At 41.1% G+C, this 18,598-nt stretch overlaps 1 protein-coding gene across 6 annotated transcripts in view; it reads left to right on the forward strand.

Moving 5' to 3' along the window:
- Positions 1–18,598, forward strand: part of LOC142660646 (uncharacterized) — a 228,571-nt gene that overhangs the window by 131,653 nt on the left and 78,320 nt on the right. For 3 of the 6 annotated variants that reach the window (XM_075837341.1, XM_075837339.1, XM_075837340.1), the window contains exons 6-9: positions 722–802; positions 2,754–2,861; positions 16,528–16,637; positions 17,623–17,671. In XM_075837341.1, coding sequence (XP_075693456.1) covers positions 722–802; positions 2,754–2,861; positions 16,528–16,637; positions 17,623–17,671 — 348 coding nt within the window. The remainder of the gene's footprint in view (positions 1–721; positions 803–2,753; positions 2,862–16,527; positions 16,638–17,622; positions 17,672–18,598) is intronic. The other 3 variants (XM_075837343.1, XM_075837342.1, XM_075837344.1) reach the window with 1 other exon arrangement.

Here is an 18,598-nt window from a genome sequence, read left to right on the forward strand (position 1 = left end):
CTGCAGGCTCTATCTCTAATTCTCTGTATTCTCTGAGCTAGTGAGCGGAGTCTAACTGATATTGTGTCTTTTATATACTTCAGAGAAGATGAGAATCCTGCTCCCCTATCTCTATCACATATATAGAAGCTGCAGTAGCATGATGGACATTATATAGCAGTAATGAGCAGAGCAGCTGTGAATCATCAAGCACTGGGGTGACATATAAAGCTTTACTAGAAGCTGCAACAGCATCTATGTCTCTATCTCTGCCTCTCTCTTAGGCCTAATTCACATGAGCGTGTTCGGTCTGTGATATACGGTCCGTGTGTCAGCCGCATTTCCCGGGCCGAACACACTGCAGGGAGCCGGGCTCCTAGCATCATAGTTATGTACGACGCTAGGTGTCACTGCCTCGCTGCGGGACAACTGTCCCGTACTGTAATCATGCTCTCAGTGCAGGACAGTAGTTCCGTTGAGAGGCAGTGACACCTAGCGTCATAGATAACTATGATGCTAGGAGCCCAGCTCCCTGCAGTTTGTTCAGTCCGGGAAATGCGGCCGACATGCGGACCGTATATCACGGGGCTCGTCTGAATTAGGCCTAACTCTGTTCCTACTCCCTCCTCCCCCCTTTCCCTCTCTGTAGACTTCTATGAACAGCTGTAGCCTGATCTTGCAGTTATATATTTGGTTGCATTGTTGTATTTCATTATCTGATTTATTATTTTTTAACAATCAGCTAAAACTTCAGGAAATTGAGCGTGTAGACAAGTGGCTGAAGATGTTAAAGAAGTGGGCAAAATACAGGAGCAGTGAGAAGGTGTGTACATTATTGCTGCCATGACCAGGGCAACAAAGAACTATAACCTGTTGAGATTAACCCCTTAATGACCGCCCACCGTCTTTTTGACAGCATGCGGTGCAGGTGCTTCGTCTACAGCGACGTCTTTTGACGCTGTAGAAGGGGATGATGAGCGCTACTGTGAGCACTCATCCTCTAAGCAGGAGCTGTAACATACAACTCCTGAATTTAGAGTAGCCTGCTCAACGCAGCTGGGATCGAAAAACATTCCAACCCCAGCTGCTTGACCCCTTGATAACCGCGGTCCGTGACCGCGGCATGATCAAGGGGGACTCCCCTCTTCGATCGCATCATGGGCAATACGGTGACGCGATTTGAAGATCGGGGAATCCGTCTGCAGTCGGCCCTGGGAACTACAAAGGACCCCAGGGCTGTTTGCTCAGTATGCCTGGCTGTTAGGGCACACTGTGCTGCCCTAACAGCAGCCTGTGTCAAAGTGACTCAAAAAATCATGTATTAGCATACAAGAGTATGCTAATACAGTAGAAGTAAAAAATAAGATTATAAATAAAATTATCCCTTCATCGTATTAAAAAAAATATATGTAACAAAAATGTAATAAAGTTAAAAAAGTCATTATTTTGCATAAAATACATTTTATTGACCATGCATTACATAAAAACAAAAAACCTAAACATATTAGGCATCTAAACGATCGTAATAACCTAAAGAATTTAACAAGTTATTTAGTGTGAAATGTGAACGGGATAAAAAAGACAATGCCAAAAATCGCTTTTTCCTATATTCACGCCGTAAAAATAAATTACATAAATTACACAGTGGTTTTTTTTCTACCCCCAAACCACTCAGAAAAAATACAGTTTCTCCCACATAAAACAAGGCCTCATTCAGCCAAATCAGTGAAAAAATAAAAAAAGGCTGAAAGGCAGAGTGGCAAAAACGGAAAAATTTAGCTGGTCATTAAGGTTAATTTTGATCTGACCCTTCTGACAACATTCAAGCTACACTGCACAGCTGAAAAGCTATGTGTCTATTGTACATGCTTAAGTGGCCAGTGTGAAAACTTTTATGAAAGAAAGCGTAACATGTAAAGAAGTATACTTTTTTTTTTTTCTATTAAAAAAAAAAGTGAAGTTGGTTCATAGAATTTTTGTATGAGCACCCATGTGTAAAGAAACGCACACATCCTTGTAGTATGCTACCTGAAATATTGATTAAAAGACCAAATTGCGGCTACATGTGTCTTGTGTTACTTAAAGAGACTCTGTCACCACATTATAAGTGCCCTGTCTCCTATATAAGGAGATCGGCGCTATAATGTAGGTGACAGTAATGCTTTTTATTTAAAAAAACGATCTTTTTTCACAACGTTCGGAGCGATTTTGGTTTATGCTAATGAGCTTTCTTAATGCCCAAGTGGGCGTACTTTTACTTTCGACCAAGTGGGCGTTGTACGAGGAGTGCATGACGCTGACCAATCAGCATCATGCACTTCTCTCCATTCATTTACACTGCACTAGCGATATAGATATATCGCTATGTGCAGCCTCATACACAAACCCTAAAATTACTACAGTGTCCTGATAATGAATACACATGACCATCCAGCCTGGACGTCATGTGTACTCAGAATCCTGACACTTCTGAATCTTTTTTGTGAGATTCCAGCAACGGATACGAAATCTCGCGAGATCACGGAGCTAAACGAGATTTGGTTTCACTTGCCGGAATCTCACAAAAAAAAGTCAGAAGTGTCAGGATTCTGAGTACACATGACGTCCAGGCTGGATGGTCATGTGTATTCATTATCAGGACACTGTAGTAATGTTAGGGCTTGTGTATGTAGCTGCACATAGTGATATATCTATAACGCTAGTGCAGTGTAAATGAATGGTGATTGCTGATCATGTTTTTTGGTTTTGCTTTGACTCCTTTGTTTTATTTTTAGATGTTTCGCAGAGTTTATAAAGGAATTCCTTTGCAAGTCAGGGGACAAGTGTGGTCACTCCTTTTAGATGTTGAAGTAATGAAGTCGGAGAATGAGGGTAAATATGAGGTATGTTCCTCTAGTTCCATCTCCTATATTTAAGCTTTCTCATTTTAATGTACAATAATGTTTCCAACAATCTTAAATATACAGTACTATAACAAGGGAATTTGTTCTACAGCAGGACACAAGGAATATAATGGGTCATATGAAATGTTGTTACTGTTGCATTTTGACAACGCTGAAGTTAGTTTCTTATTCGTCCAGTTTCTTATTCAGGGCTGAAGTTGGTTTCTTATTCGCATTTTCAGTATTTTAGTTTTTTTTTAAGAACATATTAAAGGGAAATCTTATGTTAATAATAAAATATGTTGCACTGAGCTGTCCAGAAGTGAAAACACTTTAAAACAGCCTAAAAACAATCTAGGAGCTGGCACAAAATGGGCATCAAAGTGGGCACTACAAAGTGTGATTTATAGGGTTAAATTACTTTGGGCCACTCATTTCACACTGCCAACATAGAAAGAGGAATGCCCCACATCAAGATTAGCCTGGCCCGAACAGGTTCTGGCCATGAAAGCTGGTATCAAAGTGGGTAGATGGACACTTTTTGATGTGCCCACGGTCGCTGACCTCCAGCGCATCCTACTTACCGGCAGCCGTGACCGCAGGACGCTTTCTTCATGCCGGCGTCTCCCTCCTCAGATACACCGACACACGTGGCTGCAGCTCCCCTCTTTGTCCTGTAGGGAGCGCACGCTCACTCCCAGGCTAAAAAGGGCCAGCGCGTGCACCTGTGTATTAGTTCCCCAGCCAATCCCTTTACACCCTGAACTATAAAAAAGGGCTCGTCCCGTCCTCTCCTTCCTGAGCATTTTTGTGTACCCATGTTTGTTAGCAAATGATCCCTTAGTTGTATCCTGTTACAAGTGTTACTGTATCCTGTTTCCTGTATCCAGTAATTGTGTTTGTTCCTGAGCGAAGTCTAGTGTTGGAGTCGAGTTCATCCTCTGTGCCACGTATCTTATACTTGCTGTTGGTTATGAAAATGTTTCCAAGCCATTGCAATAAAAATCACAATGCACACATACCTTGTGTTGACAATTTAAAAAAATCCTTAGTTTAAGGCTAAGTTCACATCTCGTTTTTACTATACGTCTGATGTGCACGTTTTGACATGAAAAAAACAGTGTCAAAACATGTACCACATCGTGTAAATTAATTTCTATTGTTAGGACGGATGCCCTAATATTCTAGCTTGTGCATATGTTTTGTGTGCTTACGTTCTATCCTTTTTTTTTTCTTGGTCCTGAAAAGCGTAGTCTACTACCATTTTCAGTAATATTCCAAAACGTATACCACACGTATACGTTTTTATTGGTATTGAAGTCAATAGCGACGTATGGACGACGTATGCAATCTTATACGTTTTACGTATGCAAACGTAGGGTTTAAGTTTTTGTCACCATATATGGAAAATATTGACTTTACAAGGTTAGATTTAGCTCAAGAACAAAAAAGGGTACCCACAAAAACAAGTCATCCCACAGCGATATCAACTGAATAATAAAAAAGTTATGGCTGTCAGAAAATGGCAACATTATAGCATGATTTTTTTTTTTTTTTTTTAGAAAGGAGTATTTATTGTGGGAAAGTAGTAAAACGTAAAAAAAAAACAATATAAATTTGGTGTCGCTGTAATCATATCGACCCGCAAAATGAAGTTAACATGTTGTTTATACTGCACGGTGAACACTGTAAAAAAGAAGAGATAACAGCTGTTTTTTTGGTTTCCTCGTCTCCCAAAAAATTGAAGAAATAGTGATAAAAAAACTGCATGTACCCCAAAATGGAACCAATAAAAATGACAGCTCGTTCCACAAAAACCAAGCCCTCACACAGCTCCATCAACAAAAAAAATAAAAGGTTATGACTCTCAGAACGCAATGAAGCAAAATGATGCTAAATTACGGCCTAGATAAATTTTTTAGGTCCAGTACTTTTTCACTAAAAACCTCACATCATCATTTGCTAGACCCCACAGGTGGACCCCGTAGATGCAGCGGAGATGAGGAAACTTTAGGGCCTTGTGCTGCTCATAGGGCTAGTGAAGAAGTCAAAGATTAGGCAATACTGGAGCTCATATATTTTGTATAATACCCTAAAAACCCGGCCTGTGCATAAAGGATTGGTTCAAAGCGTACCACACCAATCCATGGATTATTCATTTTATTGTTCGCCTCATTATTACATTATCCTATTATTCCCTGATGTACACCGCCCAGCTTACATATACCCTGATGTACTCTGCCCAGCTTACATATACCCTGATGTACTCCGCCCAGCTTACATATACCGTGATGTACTCCGCCCAGTTTACATATATCCTGATGTACTCCGCCCAGTTTACATATACCCTGATGTACTCTGCCCAGTTTACATATACCCTGATGTACTCCGCCCAGCTTACATATACCCTGATGTACTCTGCCCAGCTTACATATACCCTGTTGTACTCTGCCCAGCTTACATATACCCTGTTGTACTCTGCCCAGCTTACATATACCCTGATGTACTCTGCCCAGCTTACATATACCCTGATGTACTCTGCCCAGCTTACATATACCCTGATGTACTCTGCCCAGCTTACATATACCCTGATGTACTCCGCCCAGTTTACATATACCCTGATGTACTCCGCACAGCTTACATATACCCTGATGTACTCCGCACAGCTTACATATACCCTGATGTACTCTGCCCAGCTTACATATACCCTGATGTACTCTGCCCAGCTTACATATACCCTGATGTACTCTGCCCAGCTTACATATACCCTGATGTACTCCGCCCAGTTTACATATACCCTGATGTACTCCGCACAGCTTACATATACCCTGATGTACTCCGCACAGCTTACATATACCCTGATGTACTCCGCACAGCTTACATATACCCTGATGTACTCCGCACAGCTTACATATACCCTGATGTACTCCGCACAGCTTACATATACCGTGATGTACTCCGCACAGCTTACATATACCCTGATGTACTCTTCACGTCTTACATATACCCTGATGTACTCTGCACGTCTTACATATACCCTGATGTACTCCGCCCAGCTTATATATACCCTGATGTACTCAGCCCAGTTTACATATATCCTGAGGTACTCTGCACAAATTACATATGCCCCCACATTATAAACTGAAATACCAGTAAAACCCCAAACAAAACTACTACCAAGCAAAATCTACGCTCCAAAAGCTAAATGGCGGTCCTTCTGAGCCTGGCAGTGTGCCCAAACAGCAGTTTATGACCACATATGGGGTATAACTGTATTCTGGGGAACCCGCTTAACAATGTATGGGGTGTGTGTCTCCAGTGGCACAAACTGGGCACAACATATTGGTCACTGAAATGGCATATCAGTGGGAAAATGGCAATTTTCAATCTGCAACATCCACTGTGCACTAATTTCTGCAAAACACTTGCGGGGTAAAAATGCTCACAATACATCTAGATAAATTTCTTCAGGGATGTAGTTTCCAAAATGGGGTAATTTTTTGGGACTTTCCAAAGTACTGGTACCTTAGCTCAATACAACATGGTGTCAGAAAACAAATTTTGTAAAATATCCACTCCAAAAACCAAAGTGCGCTCCTTTAGAGCCTTGCTGTGTGTTGTAAATAGCTTTTTTTGACCGCATGTGGGGTATTGCCTTAGTCGTTAGAAATTGCTTTACAAATGTTGGGGCGGCTTTTTCTCCTTTATCCCTTGTGAAAATGAAAAAATTCAACTTTTTAATGGAAAAGACATTGATATAAATTTTACGACCTAATTCCAATAAATTCAGCAAAAGACCTGTGAGGTCTAAATGCTCACAATACTCCCTAGATAGATTCCTTAACCCCTTCAAGACACATCCTGGTTTGGCCTTCAGGACACAGCCAATTTTTTCAAATCTGACATGTTTCACTTTATGTGGTAATAACTTCGGAATGCTTTTACCTATCCAAGCGATTCTGAGATTGTTTTCTCGTGACAAATTGGACTTTGTTACTGGCAAAATTTGCTCGATACATTAAGTATTTAATTGTGAAAAACACCAAAATGTAGCGAAAAATTGCAAAAATTTGCATTTTTCTAAATTTATATGTATCTGCTTGTAAGACAGATAGTAATACCACACAGAATTGTTGCTAATTAACATCACCCATATGTATACTTTAGATTGGCATCGTTTTTTGAACATCCTTTTATTTTTCTATGACATCACAAGGCTTAGACCTTTAGCAGCAATTTCTCAAATTTTCCAGAAAATTTCAAAAGGCTATTTTTACAGGGGCCAGTTCAGTTGTGAAGTGTATTTTAGGGCATTATATATTAGAAACCCTCGATAAGTCACCCCATTTTAAAAACTTCACCCCTCAAAGTATTCAAAACAGAATTTAGAAAGTTTCTTAACCCTTTAGATGTTTCACAGGAATTAAGGCAAAGTAGATGAGAAATTTTCACATTTATTTATTTTTTTGCAGAAATTCATTTTATCTATTTTTTTTGTAATGCAGAAAGTTTTACCAGAAAAACGCAACTCAATATTTATTGCCCAGATTCTGCACTTTTTAGAAATACCCCACATGTGGCCCTGGTGCACTTATTGACTGAAGCACAGGCCTCAGAAACAAAGGAGCACCTAGAGGATTTTGGGGCCTCCTTTTTATTAGAAAATATTTTAGGCTCCATGTCTGGTCTGAAAGGCTCTTGCGGCACCAAAACAGTGGAAATCCCCCAAAAGTGACCCCATTTTGGAAACTATACACCTTGAGGAAATTATCTAGGGATATAGTGAGCATTTTGACCCCACAGGTTTTTTGCAGAAACTATTGGAAGTAGGCAGTGAAAATGAAAATCTACATTCTTTCAAAGGAAAACTTAATTTCCACAAGGACTAAAAGGAGAAAATGCACCACTACTTTTGTAAAGCAATTTCTCCCGAGTAAAACAATACCCCGCATGTGGTCATATACGGCTGTTTGGACACACGGCAGGGCTTAGAAGGGAAAGAGCGCCATTTGGCTCTTGGAGCTCAAATTTAGCAGGAATGGTTTGCGGAGACCACGTCGCATTTGCAAAGCCCCTAAGGGACCAAAACAGTGAAAACACCAAAAAAGTGATTCCATTTAGGAAACTACACCCCTTGAAGAATCCATCTAGGGGTGTAGTGAGCATTTTGAAACCACAGGAGTTTCATAGATTTTATTAGAATTGGGCAGTGAAGATAAAAAAAATCCTTTTTTTCCAATAAGATATAGCTTTAGCTCAAAATTTTTCATTTTCTCAACAAATAAAGGAATAAAAGAACCCCAACATTTGTAAAGCAACTTCTCTGGAGTACGGCAATACCCCATTTGTGGTCATAAACTGCTGTTTGGGCATACGGCAAGGATCAGAAGAGAAGGAGCGCCATTTGGCTTTTGGAGCACAGATTTTGCTGGATTGGTTTCTTGACACCATGTCACTTTTGCAAAGCTCCTAAGGTACCAGTACAGTGGAAACTCCCCAAAAGTGACTCGATTCACAAAACTACACCCCTTGAGGAATTCATCTAGGGGTGTAGTGAGCATTTTGACCCCACAGGTGTTTCATAGATTTTATTAGAATTGGGCAGTGAAAATAAAAAAAATCCTTTTTCTTCAATAAGACATAGTTTTAGCTGAAAATGTTTCATATTCTCAACAAATAAATGAAAAAAAGCACCGCAACACTTGTAAAGCAACTTCTCCTGTGTGCGGCAATACCACATATGTGGTCATAAACTGCTGTTTGGGCACAGAGTAGGGCTCAGAAGGGAAGGAGCGCCATTTGGCTTTTGGAGTACAGATTTTGCTGGATTGGTTTCTGGTCGCTATGTCGCATTTGCAAAGTCCCTGTGGGACCAAAACAGTGGAAACCCCACAGAAGTGACCCCATTTTGGAAACTACACCCCTCAAGGTATTCACCTAGGGGTGTAGTGAACATATTAACCCCACAGGTGATTGGCAGAAATTGGTGTGCACTCGATGTTGCAGAGTGAAAATGGTTTTTCAATAGATATGCCAATATGTGGCGCCCAGCTTGTGCAACTGGAGACACACACCCCAAAAATTGTTAAAAGGGTTCTCCAGGGTATGCCGATGCCATATATGTGGAAGTAAACTTCTGTTTGGGCACACTGTAGGGTTCAGAAGGGAGGTAGCGCCATTTGGCTTTTGGAGTGTGGATTTTGCTTGTAGTGGTCTTGTTTTGAGTCTTACTGGTGTTTCCGTTTATAATGTGGGGGTACATGTAAGGCGGGCGGAGTATATAAGGGGCATAGTCAGGTGGTATAGTGGGGTAAAAAAAACCAATAAAATAATTCATAGATGTGTTACGCTGTGGCACAATCCTTTCTGCACAGGCCGGTGTCGGACTAATAAATGGTCCTTACTTATTCCCCTTTTGGTCCACACTCGGGATCTTTGCAGTTTGAGGAATTTTGCTGGGAAGGGTTGTCCTGGTATAATACGGGCACCCTTCCAGCAGATATGTTTGAGCCCTCCCCTTCCTGGTTCCCTAATTTTAGGGGCCTTGATAAGTCGCCACTTGAAACAGAAGAAACGTTCCCCTCGGGCCGGCACAACTGCATATTTTTGTTTCCTGGCTTATTGGTGCCTTGGCTAATTTTATTTTTTCAGAGACGTAGTGGTATGAAGGTTGTTTTTTTTTGTGGGACGAACTGTAGTTTTTATTGGTACCATTTTGGGGTACATGCGACTTTTTGATCACTTGTTATCCTTTTTTTTTTTGGGAGGCAAAGTGACCAAAAAACAGCAATTCTGGCATATTTTTGTAGTTCTTTTTATACAGCGTTCACCACGCGTTATAAATTACATGTTACCTTTATTCTGCAGGTCAGTCCGATTCCGGTAATACCTAATTTATAGCACTTTTTTATGTTTTACAACTTTTTGCACAATAAAATAACTTTTGTAAAGAGAATGTATTTTTTCTGTCGCCAAGTTGTGAGAGCCATAACGGTTTTACATTTTTAGTCGACGGAGCTGTATGAGGGCTTGTTTTTAGCGAGACGAGTTATAGTTTTTATAGGTACCATTTTTAGGTACATGCGACTTTTTGATCACTTTTTATTTCAATTTTTGGAAGACAAAGTGACCAAAAAATAGCAATTATGAGAGTATTTTTTCGTTATTTTTTTTACGGCGTTCACTGTGCGGAATAAATAACATCATATTTTTATAGTTAAGGTCGTTACGGTCGCAGCGATACCAAATATGTATGGCTTTATTATTTTTTTCAATAATAAATGACTTGATAAGGGAAAAAGGGCGATTGTGTTTTGTGTTATTTGAAACTTTTATTTTTTATATTTATATAATTTTTATATTTACTTTTTTTTACACTTTTCTTTAGTCCCACTAGGGGACTTGAAGGTCCAACTGTTAGTTTGATGTTCTAATACATTGCACTACCTATGTAGTGCAATGTATTAGAACTGTCAGTTGTTCACTGACAGCAAGCCGATCAGGCTCCGCCTCCGGGCGGGGCCTAATCGGCTAACGTAATGGCAGATAGGAAGCCATTTTTAGGCATCCTGTTTCCATAGTAACAGTCGCCAGCCTTGCCATCGTATGGCAGGGCTGCCGATTGCATACAAACCACTTTGATGCAGCGATTGCATTGAATCGCTGCATTGAAGGGGTTAATGGCAGGAATCGGAGCTAGCGAACACCCACTGCTGATGACGCTGGCTTAGCCGGCGCCATCTTGCCGATGGTACCGGAAGCCTCCTGGGCCCCGCCGACGACGGGACATAGGAGGATTCCGTTACTGGCAGACCGGGAGGTAAGTATTACCCCTCCGATCGCCTTTGCAGCCACCGGCAACCCAGCGATCACGTTGCTGGGGTGCCGGTGGCTATAAACTCCTCACATGCTGCGATCTCTATTGAACGCAGCATGTGAGGGGTTAATCGGTCGGATCGGATGCTAGCTCCGGTCCTGGCCGATACCTCAGGGTGCCAGCTGTAACATACAGCTGTCACCCGGCGGTGATGTCGCTGGTTCAGCTCCTGAGCCAGCTCCATCTGTTTCACGTGGAATTGCGGGAAAACACCAGCTCCCATGACGTAACTGTATTGAAATTGCGGGAAGGGGTTAAGGTGTGAAGCTTCTCAAATGGGTTTACTTTTGGGGGCCCCCACTGTTCTGGCCCCGCAGGGGCTTTTGAAATATGACATGGCCAGTGGCGTATTAAGTGTACCATGGGCCCTGGGCTGTAGACACAACTTGGCCCCCTCCTTCCCCCTCACATGCAATTCAACCCCCCCCCCCAACCTGCTGACACTGTACCCGTCAGTGCCACTGACCTGACAGATACAAGTTTTAGCACTAGATATAGCTGCTCTGTATTCAGGATATAAAGCAGCTGTATTTCAAAAAGTAAAAATAATTTTTAATAAAACGTATTTAGAAAGTTGCACCAAATATACGGATACACTGTTTTATTAAAGAAAAAATAATAATAAAAAAAAAATTAACACCTCACTTTAAAGTGTAACTAAACTTTTAACATGTCATAGTGATATGTCAGAACTTTTAATCGGTGGGGGGTTTGAGCACTGAAACACCCACCGATCGCTAAAGTGATGCGGCAGAAACGCACAATTGAATGCTGCACCGCTCTGCTTCTGATCGGCATTCCTCGGAGTGGTGTACGTCCGTACAATGCTTGCTCGGCTTTCCGAGAAAAGCAGATAAGAAACTAAGCGGCACAGCGGTCACCTGAGCGCTTCTGCCACTTCGTTTTAGTGATCAGTGCTCGGACCGCCACCGATCAAAACTTCTAACATTTCACTATGACATGTAGGAAGTTTTTTAGAAGTTTAGTTACACTTTTTTCCGTGAGGAAAATTTATGACATATCCTGTAATGATGGGGTAGGGAGACGGACAAGTGAGCCCTAATCTACCCGCAACCCATTCCCTGCCTACTTGCACGGCCCGTCAAAGGCGAAGGCGTACAACTGGGTGACGGTCTCTACACTCAATATGTGCACGACAGACAACACAAGACAGGGTACATAGAAGAGAGGGAAGTTGGGCAGTTGCCCACGGCAACACCGTGAGCAACAGGAGTAGTGAACGAGCCGAGTAAAACCAGGAGAGTACGTGGTAACAAAAGCAGAGCAGAAGAATAGTAGTAAATCAAGCCAGGGTCAATATGGAGCAGGTCAAATGTAAGTAGCAGGAACAGCAGAGCCAGGAACCAGAGAGAATCACAGGCAAAGGACAAGCAGCAAATTAAGGTATACATAGACCAAGGGCGGGAGCTAGAACAGTCTGGCCAGGCTGTGATAGGTTCTCCCACTCCTGAGCCTACCAGCCTGAGTGGTAGCAGATCGAGTCACTCTATCAGACCTAGGCACAGATGCAGACTGATTAACCACGGGCGTCGACACAGAAGCTATGTCAGGCATATCCTGTTGATCCTGTCAGATAGGTACAGTTCCCAGACGTGGGGGACTCGCATCTATCTCTAAAACCGGGCCCCCTAAACCCTGTTCTACCTCTTTCTGCTATCGCTGCCTCTCGGCCGCTTCCTGACCGTGGACTTTCCGTAACTCGTAGTGAATAGCAGTTTCCGGACTGAACCATTTTTTTTCTTTTTCTTTTTAGTTTTTTCCCTCCCCACATTCCAAGAGCCATACATACAACTTTTTGAGCACTTTTTATTAAATTTTTTGGTAGAGCCAAGGTAACCAAAAAACAGCGATTTTTGCCGGTTTAAAATTTTTTTTTTCCATGGTGTTCACTGTGCGAGATAAATAATGGTATATTGTAATAGTTTGGACTTTTACAGACACAGCGATACCAATTTTGTGTATTTTTTTACATTACTTTAGAGAAAAAAAAATGTGAGAGCGTTTTTTTTTTTACTTTAAATATTTATTTACGTTTTTTTCACTAATAATAACTATTTTTTTTTTCGTTTTTACACATTTTATTAGTCCCCCTAGGGGACTTGAACCAGCAATCAGTAGATAACTGGTACAATACATTGCAATATTAATGTATTGCAGTATATTTTAATTTTTACAGGCTCCTTTAACAGCGCGACCGCTGTGTCTGTCCGTTAGCCCTGGGTGTCACCTGTAATACACAGCTGACACCCACAGCGTATGGCGCGGGCTCAGAGCGTGAGCCCACTCCATACATCTCCCCCCACACCACGACATGCTATGTCATGGTGCGCGAAGAGGTTAATGCGCATCGGATGGTGCAGAGTGAAAATTTTACATTTTCCACTGATATGCCATTTTAGTGCACTATATGTTGTGCCCAGTTTTTGCCACTGAGGACAAATACCTCATAAAATATTAACCGGGTTCTTCCGGGTATGGCGATGCCAGATCGATGGACGTAAACTGCTGTTTGGGCACGCTGTAGGGTTTAGAAGGTAGGGAGTGGCAGTTGACTTTTGAAGCACAGATTTAGCTTTTTGGGAGTTCTGTTTGGCGTTCTGCACATTTCACATCGCCATATTCTGAGAGCCAGAACTTCTTTATTTTTTTCTCCAACGGAGCTGTGTGAGGGCTTATTTGTTGCGGGACAATCTGTAGTTTTCATTGGCACCATTTTGGGGTACATGCGTTTTTTTTGATCACTTTTTATTCAATTTTTTGGCAAGCAAGGTGACCAAAAACCATCAATTCTGTCAATTTTTTTTTTTTTATTTTTTTTACGGCGTTCACCCTGGGCTATAAATGACCATTTTACTTTATTCTGCGTGTCAGTACAATTACAGCGATACCATATGTATATAGTTTTTTTATGTTTTGCAGCGTTTGCGCAATAAAATCACTTATTTATAAAATTAATTATTTTTTGTCACCATATTCTGAGAGCCATAACTTTTTTATTTTTCAGTCAAAAAAGCGGTGTAAGGGCTTGTTTTTTGCGGGACGGGTTGTAGTTTTCATTGGTACTAGTTTTTGCATACATGCGACTTTCTGATCACTTTTTATTGTATATTTTGAGAGGAGTGGTGACCAAAAAATAGTGATTCTAGAATGTTTTTTTTACTTTATTTTTTGCGGTGTTCACCGTGCAGGAAAAATAGTATAGTTTTATTTGGGGTCGTTACGAACGCGGTGATACCAAATATGTGTACTTTTTTTAACGTGTTTATTTTTTTTCCAATAATAAAAACTTATTATAGGAAAAAAAGCATTTTTTGTTTACGTAACTTCTAACTTTTATCATTACACTTTTTTAAAAACATTATATTTTTTTTTTTTTACTTGTCCCACTAGGGGACATTTAGGCCTCATGCATACGACCGTAGCCATGTGCACGCCCTTGATTTTCGGGTGGGCCGGCAGCGGAATTTCACCCGCGAGCCGCCCGCAAATCACGGGCCGTGCACATGGTCGCAGCCATTATTTGCTATGAGCCTGGACCGCAGTAATTTAACCCTTTTAAAATATTAGTTATTCAAATCCGTAAAAATTTTCAATTTGCCGACTTTGATGCCAGCTTTCATTTCCATAACTTATTCTGGCCAGGCTGATCTTGGCTGATTTTGATGCGGGGCATTCATCTCCATATGTTGGCAGTGTAAAATGAGTGGCCCAAAGTAATTTAACCCTTTAAAAAATACCAGTTACTTATTCAAATCTGGAAAAAGTGTCCGTCTACCCACTTTGATGCCAGCTTTCATGCCCAGAACCTGTTCGGGCCAGGCTGAACTCTACCGATTTTGATGCGGGGCATTCCTGTCTGTATGTTGGCAGTGTGAGATCAGTTGTTCAAAGTCATTTAACCCTATAAATCACACTTTGTAGTGCCCACTTTGATGCCTATTTTTGTGCCAGCTCTTTCTATTCCTGCTCAGTGCAACATATTTTATTATTAACATAAGATTTCCCTTTAATATGTTCATAAAAAAACAAAAATACTGAAAATGCGAATAAGAAACCAACTTCAGCCCTGAATAAGAAACTGAACGAATAAGAAACCAACTTCAGCATCGTTGTATTTTGGTGTAAAGTGTAGCCTTACAGTACATCACTGTTGACTGATGTTTTAGGCCTGGGCTACAGCCTTTTTGTAGCGCTACTGATTGATCTTAACTGCCGAGTAACAGCTGCAGTTCGCAAGAATGCATGCAACCTAATGTATACCTTTTGAACTGCTGCTGTTGCACGATAGAATTATTAATTAGTAGCGCTACAAAAAGTCTCCGTGTAGCCCTGTCCTTAAAGTGTAGGAGACTCTATACCCTTCTGTGGGTATAAATACCCATTTCCTAATTCCATTTAAATAAATCTGCTTGAGTTTTGGTTGCAGGGATTGGACCAGAGATAAATGGCAACAGAGTGATTTTGAGGCACATATCTCTGGTGTACCAGAACTTTGTGCAGATTGAATAGGATAGTTTATTGATAGTATAGACTCATATCTGGCGGACCAATACGCATTTTCACGGCAGTCACTAACGGACCTTAAGCTAGGCCGCTGCCATTTCACGGCGGCCTAGTCTAAGTCCTGCAGGGGTGTCCTGTGCGGGCTGGAGTGGGTGCTTGGCTCTCTATTGACATCCAGGCTCCTGCCCTAACGGTGGCGATTGAAGTATACGTAAATCGAGACGTCTAACGCCCCCGATTGATGCCACAGTCAATAGCGACCGAGGCATCTAAGTGGTTTACATCCCGCAAATGCAATAGTCTGCCACCGATGGGTTGCCATGGCAGCCGGGGGCCCCCAGGCCTGCCTTGGCTAGAAGCCTATTAGGCTGTGTTACCCCAGTATTGCTCTGCTCATGGACTCAAGGTTGCCAAAAATTTCAGATAGCGGTCTGCTGAGTGCTTGTTCAGCGGACAACTATTCATCCTGACCTCACCCACACACGTGTGCTGGACTCGGCCCGAGAGTGCATATGTTCTCAATAAGGAAAACTAGTCATTAAAAGCAAATAAAAGGATCGGGCATGTTAGGATTCAACATGCCCGACCCTTTTCTCCACTGACATCTGCCATCGGGGGAAAGTCGGTACACCACCATACACATTAGATAGTCGGCCGGTCCCACCAAAATCAGCGGGTAAGACTGACCTATATCTAAAGTGTATGGCCATGGTTATTCCTTCAAGAATTTCTGTCTAAAACTTTATACTTTTAAAATCCAACTAGCAGCTCTGTTTCATGAAGAAAATCTCAATAAACCTTACAGTATGCAGAGGTACAAGCATGCAGAATCTACCCCCAAAGAAATTCTTGTTGTTTGCCATTGGATTTCCATATTCTTAAAAAGCAGACTGTCTAAGCCGACAACCGCTGTCAGTGTGCCCTACTAGCCAGAAGAGTTACTGCAAAGAGTGGCTTTTGCTCTGGAGGACTTGGCACAACCATGCTCGCCCATAGATTTCAACTGCAGGAGAAATGTGTAGGTGCAAGAAGCTTTCCCTGATCACTGGGGGTGTTGCATTTGAAAAGGGGTGTTCTCCCCACTGGCCAATATGTTTTAGAGATCCATTAGGAATTTGCCTGTTGTAGACCACTAAAGGGAGCCGTACGCGTCCGCCATGGGTCCATCTCCTCTGTTTTTTGCTAGAGTTCTCAAGGAAATTTAATTAATTAAATATCTCCGATTGTGACATGCTCCCACATTCTGTTTGCTTTTCCAATCCGTAGAAAATGAAAGAGCTGTCAAAGATATATTCTACAGAAATCAAACAGATTGACTTGGACGTGAACCGAACATTCCGGAATCATATTATGTTTAGGGAGCGATATGGAGTCAAGTGAGTAGTGTCCACCATAGTGATGAAACATCGGTAACTGGGATTATTTTTGATATTATTAAAACGTATTAATATTCATCGACATCAGAGCCAGACTATTGTCAGTATTATTCTATAAACCCATTCGCAACCCAAAAATTTAACTTTTTGTGACGCCATAAGTGGGTAATTAATGATGGCACATTCTTCATTCTGTAAGAGACTTCAGGTCAATACAAGTGAGAGGAGTACTGCTGCTATTGTAAATATGAGAAGACCATTTAATGACCTTCCACCCTTTACCTTTTTTTGTGTGGCATTTACCAACGTATAGAAGTTATCACCGTCATTTGGCATTATATATGATTATGGCTGCTGAAATTGTGGGCATGTGTTCTTTCTTAGGCCTCATTCACACATTTGCAGATTTGGTCGGTATTTTGCGTCCATATTTTTAAGCCAAAATCAGGGGTGGATCCTAAACACAGGAAATATAATGGAAACATTTATACTTCTTTGCATCCACTTCTATTATTGGCTTCAAAGTACAGATGCAAATCCCGTGACCAAATCTGCAATCTTTGAATGGGGCCTTAAGGAAAACAATATACTGGCCTGGTCCTGAGAGATCTTCATGTTTCTAGGACCATGTTTAAAGTATCCTTTGTAAGGGGGAATTGCTGTGCAGGTGCCTGAAGCTTGCACACTTAGTATACCTTTAGATTGCAGGCAGTATAAACTCCCAGCTCTTCGAGCAGTTGGCCTTTTTGACCAATCTTGCATGAATGATCACATTCTAGAATATACATGATCACAAGCTGCTGTATTTGGTGGTGTCTGCTCGTTTTTGAGAAGTAAGCTTGTATGCATGTTGAAGGACATGTATAGTGATCTTTTCCCGCTATATACTAATGTGTAGCAAGAGGTGGTCTTGGCTTCCACTATTTGCAGTATAAATGTTTGTTTTTTTAGTGTTGAATGACTCTATAACTGTATTTCTCCCCAGGCAGAGGGCCTTGTTTGATGTATTATCAGCTTACTCTGTGTACAATACGGTAAGTTCCTCGGATCTCGCAAAATATATACAATAATCGTAGTCAAATTTTCCATTAGGTACAAGAGGTACAATGGGGGCACTGTAAGAAAGGAGTCCTAAGGTGGTGGTCGTTGGTGGTGCACTAAAATTTAGCGCAACATGGGTCAGTAAAACATTGTGCCCATATTTGTGTGGTTTGTTGGCTAGGTATCGTTTTGACTGTGAATGCACTTTTTCTAGTCATGTAATGTGTAAGCAATTGCTGTTACGGCATATATACTTTTTCTGTGCCTTATTTTGAGGTGGAGTCTTAATCCATACATTATCCCACTGGGGGGGTATTGACACTTTATTGTGGCTTTTGATTTGTCAGCATATGTATTATATGATGTGTTGATTTTACTTTATAACTATATATTGGACATTATATCTTTTGACCACCACCATAGTATGTTTTATGTGATTTTAATTGTTTTTATGAGACAGCCTTTGTTAATTTTTTTTTTATATAAAGATATGTTGTACTAATCATGTGCTGGTTTACTACATAGTTTTTGTGGTATACATTTATAGGTGTTGTTTCACTGTAGGAAAAGGTACCTGCTCCTCAGGGTCAGGGACTAGGTCAGATAATAGTTTAGGCAGTGGAAGTCTGTAAACTCTGATTGCATATTAACTTCATTGGACTGCTTGGTAATAGTTGGTGTATCTATATAATGCTGGTCCTGTTTTTATTACGTTTACACTTGCCGATAAGGGAAAATACTCGGAATTTGAAATATCCCAGGTCCCACGTGTATCACTATTGGCTTACATTATGTTGGAGTGCTGCTATTCTGCTGGACATTTATCTGAATATATTTCTGAGCGTACAGCCATGTTATAGATCACAAGCCCTCATGTAATTTTTATTCTATTCTATTTAAAGAGGCTATGTCACCAGATT

Source organism: Rhinoderma darwinii, chromosome 9, assembly GCF_050947455.1.
Source record: "Rhinoderma darwinii isolate aRhiDar2 chromosome 9, aRhiDar2.hap1, whole genome shotgun sequence".
NCBI classification, from domain to species: Eukaryota; Metazoa; Chordata; class Amphibia; order Anura; family Rhinodermatidae; genus Rhinoderma; species Rhinoderma darwinii.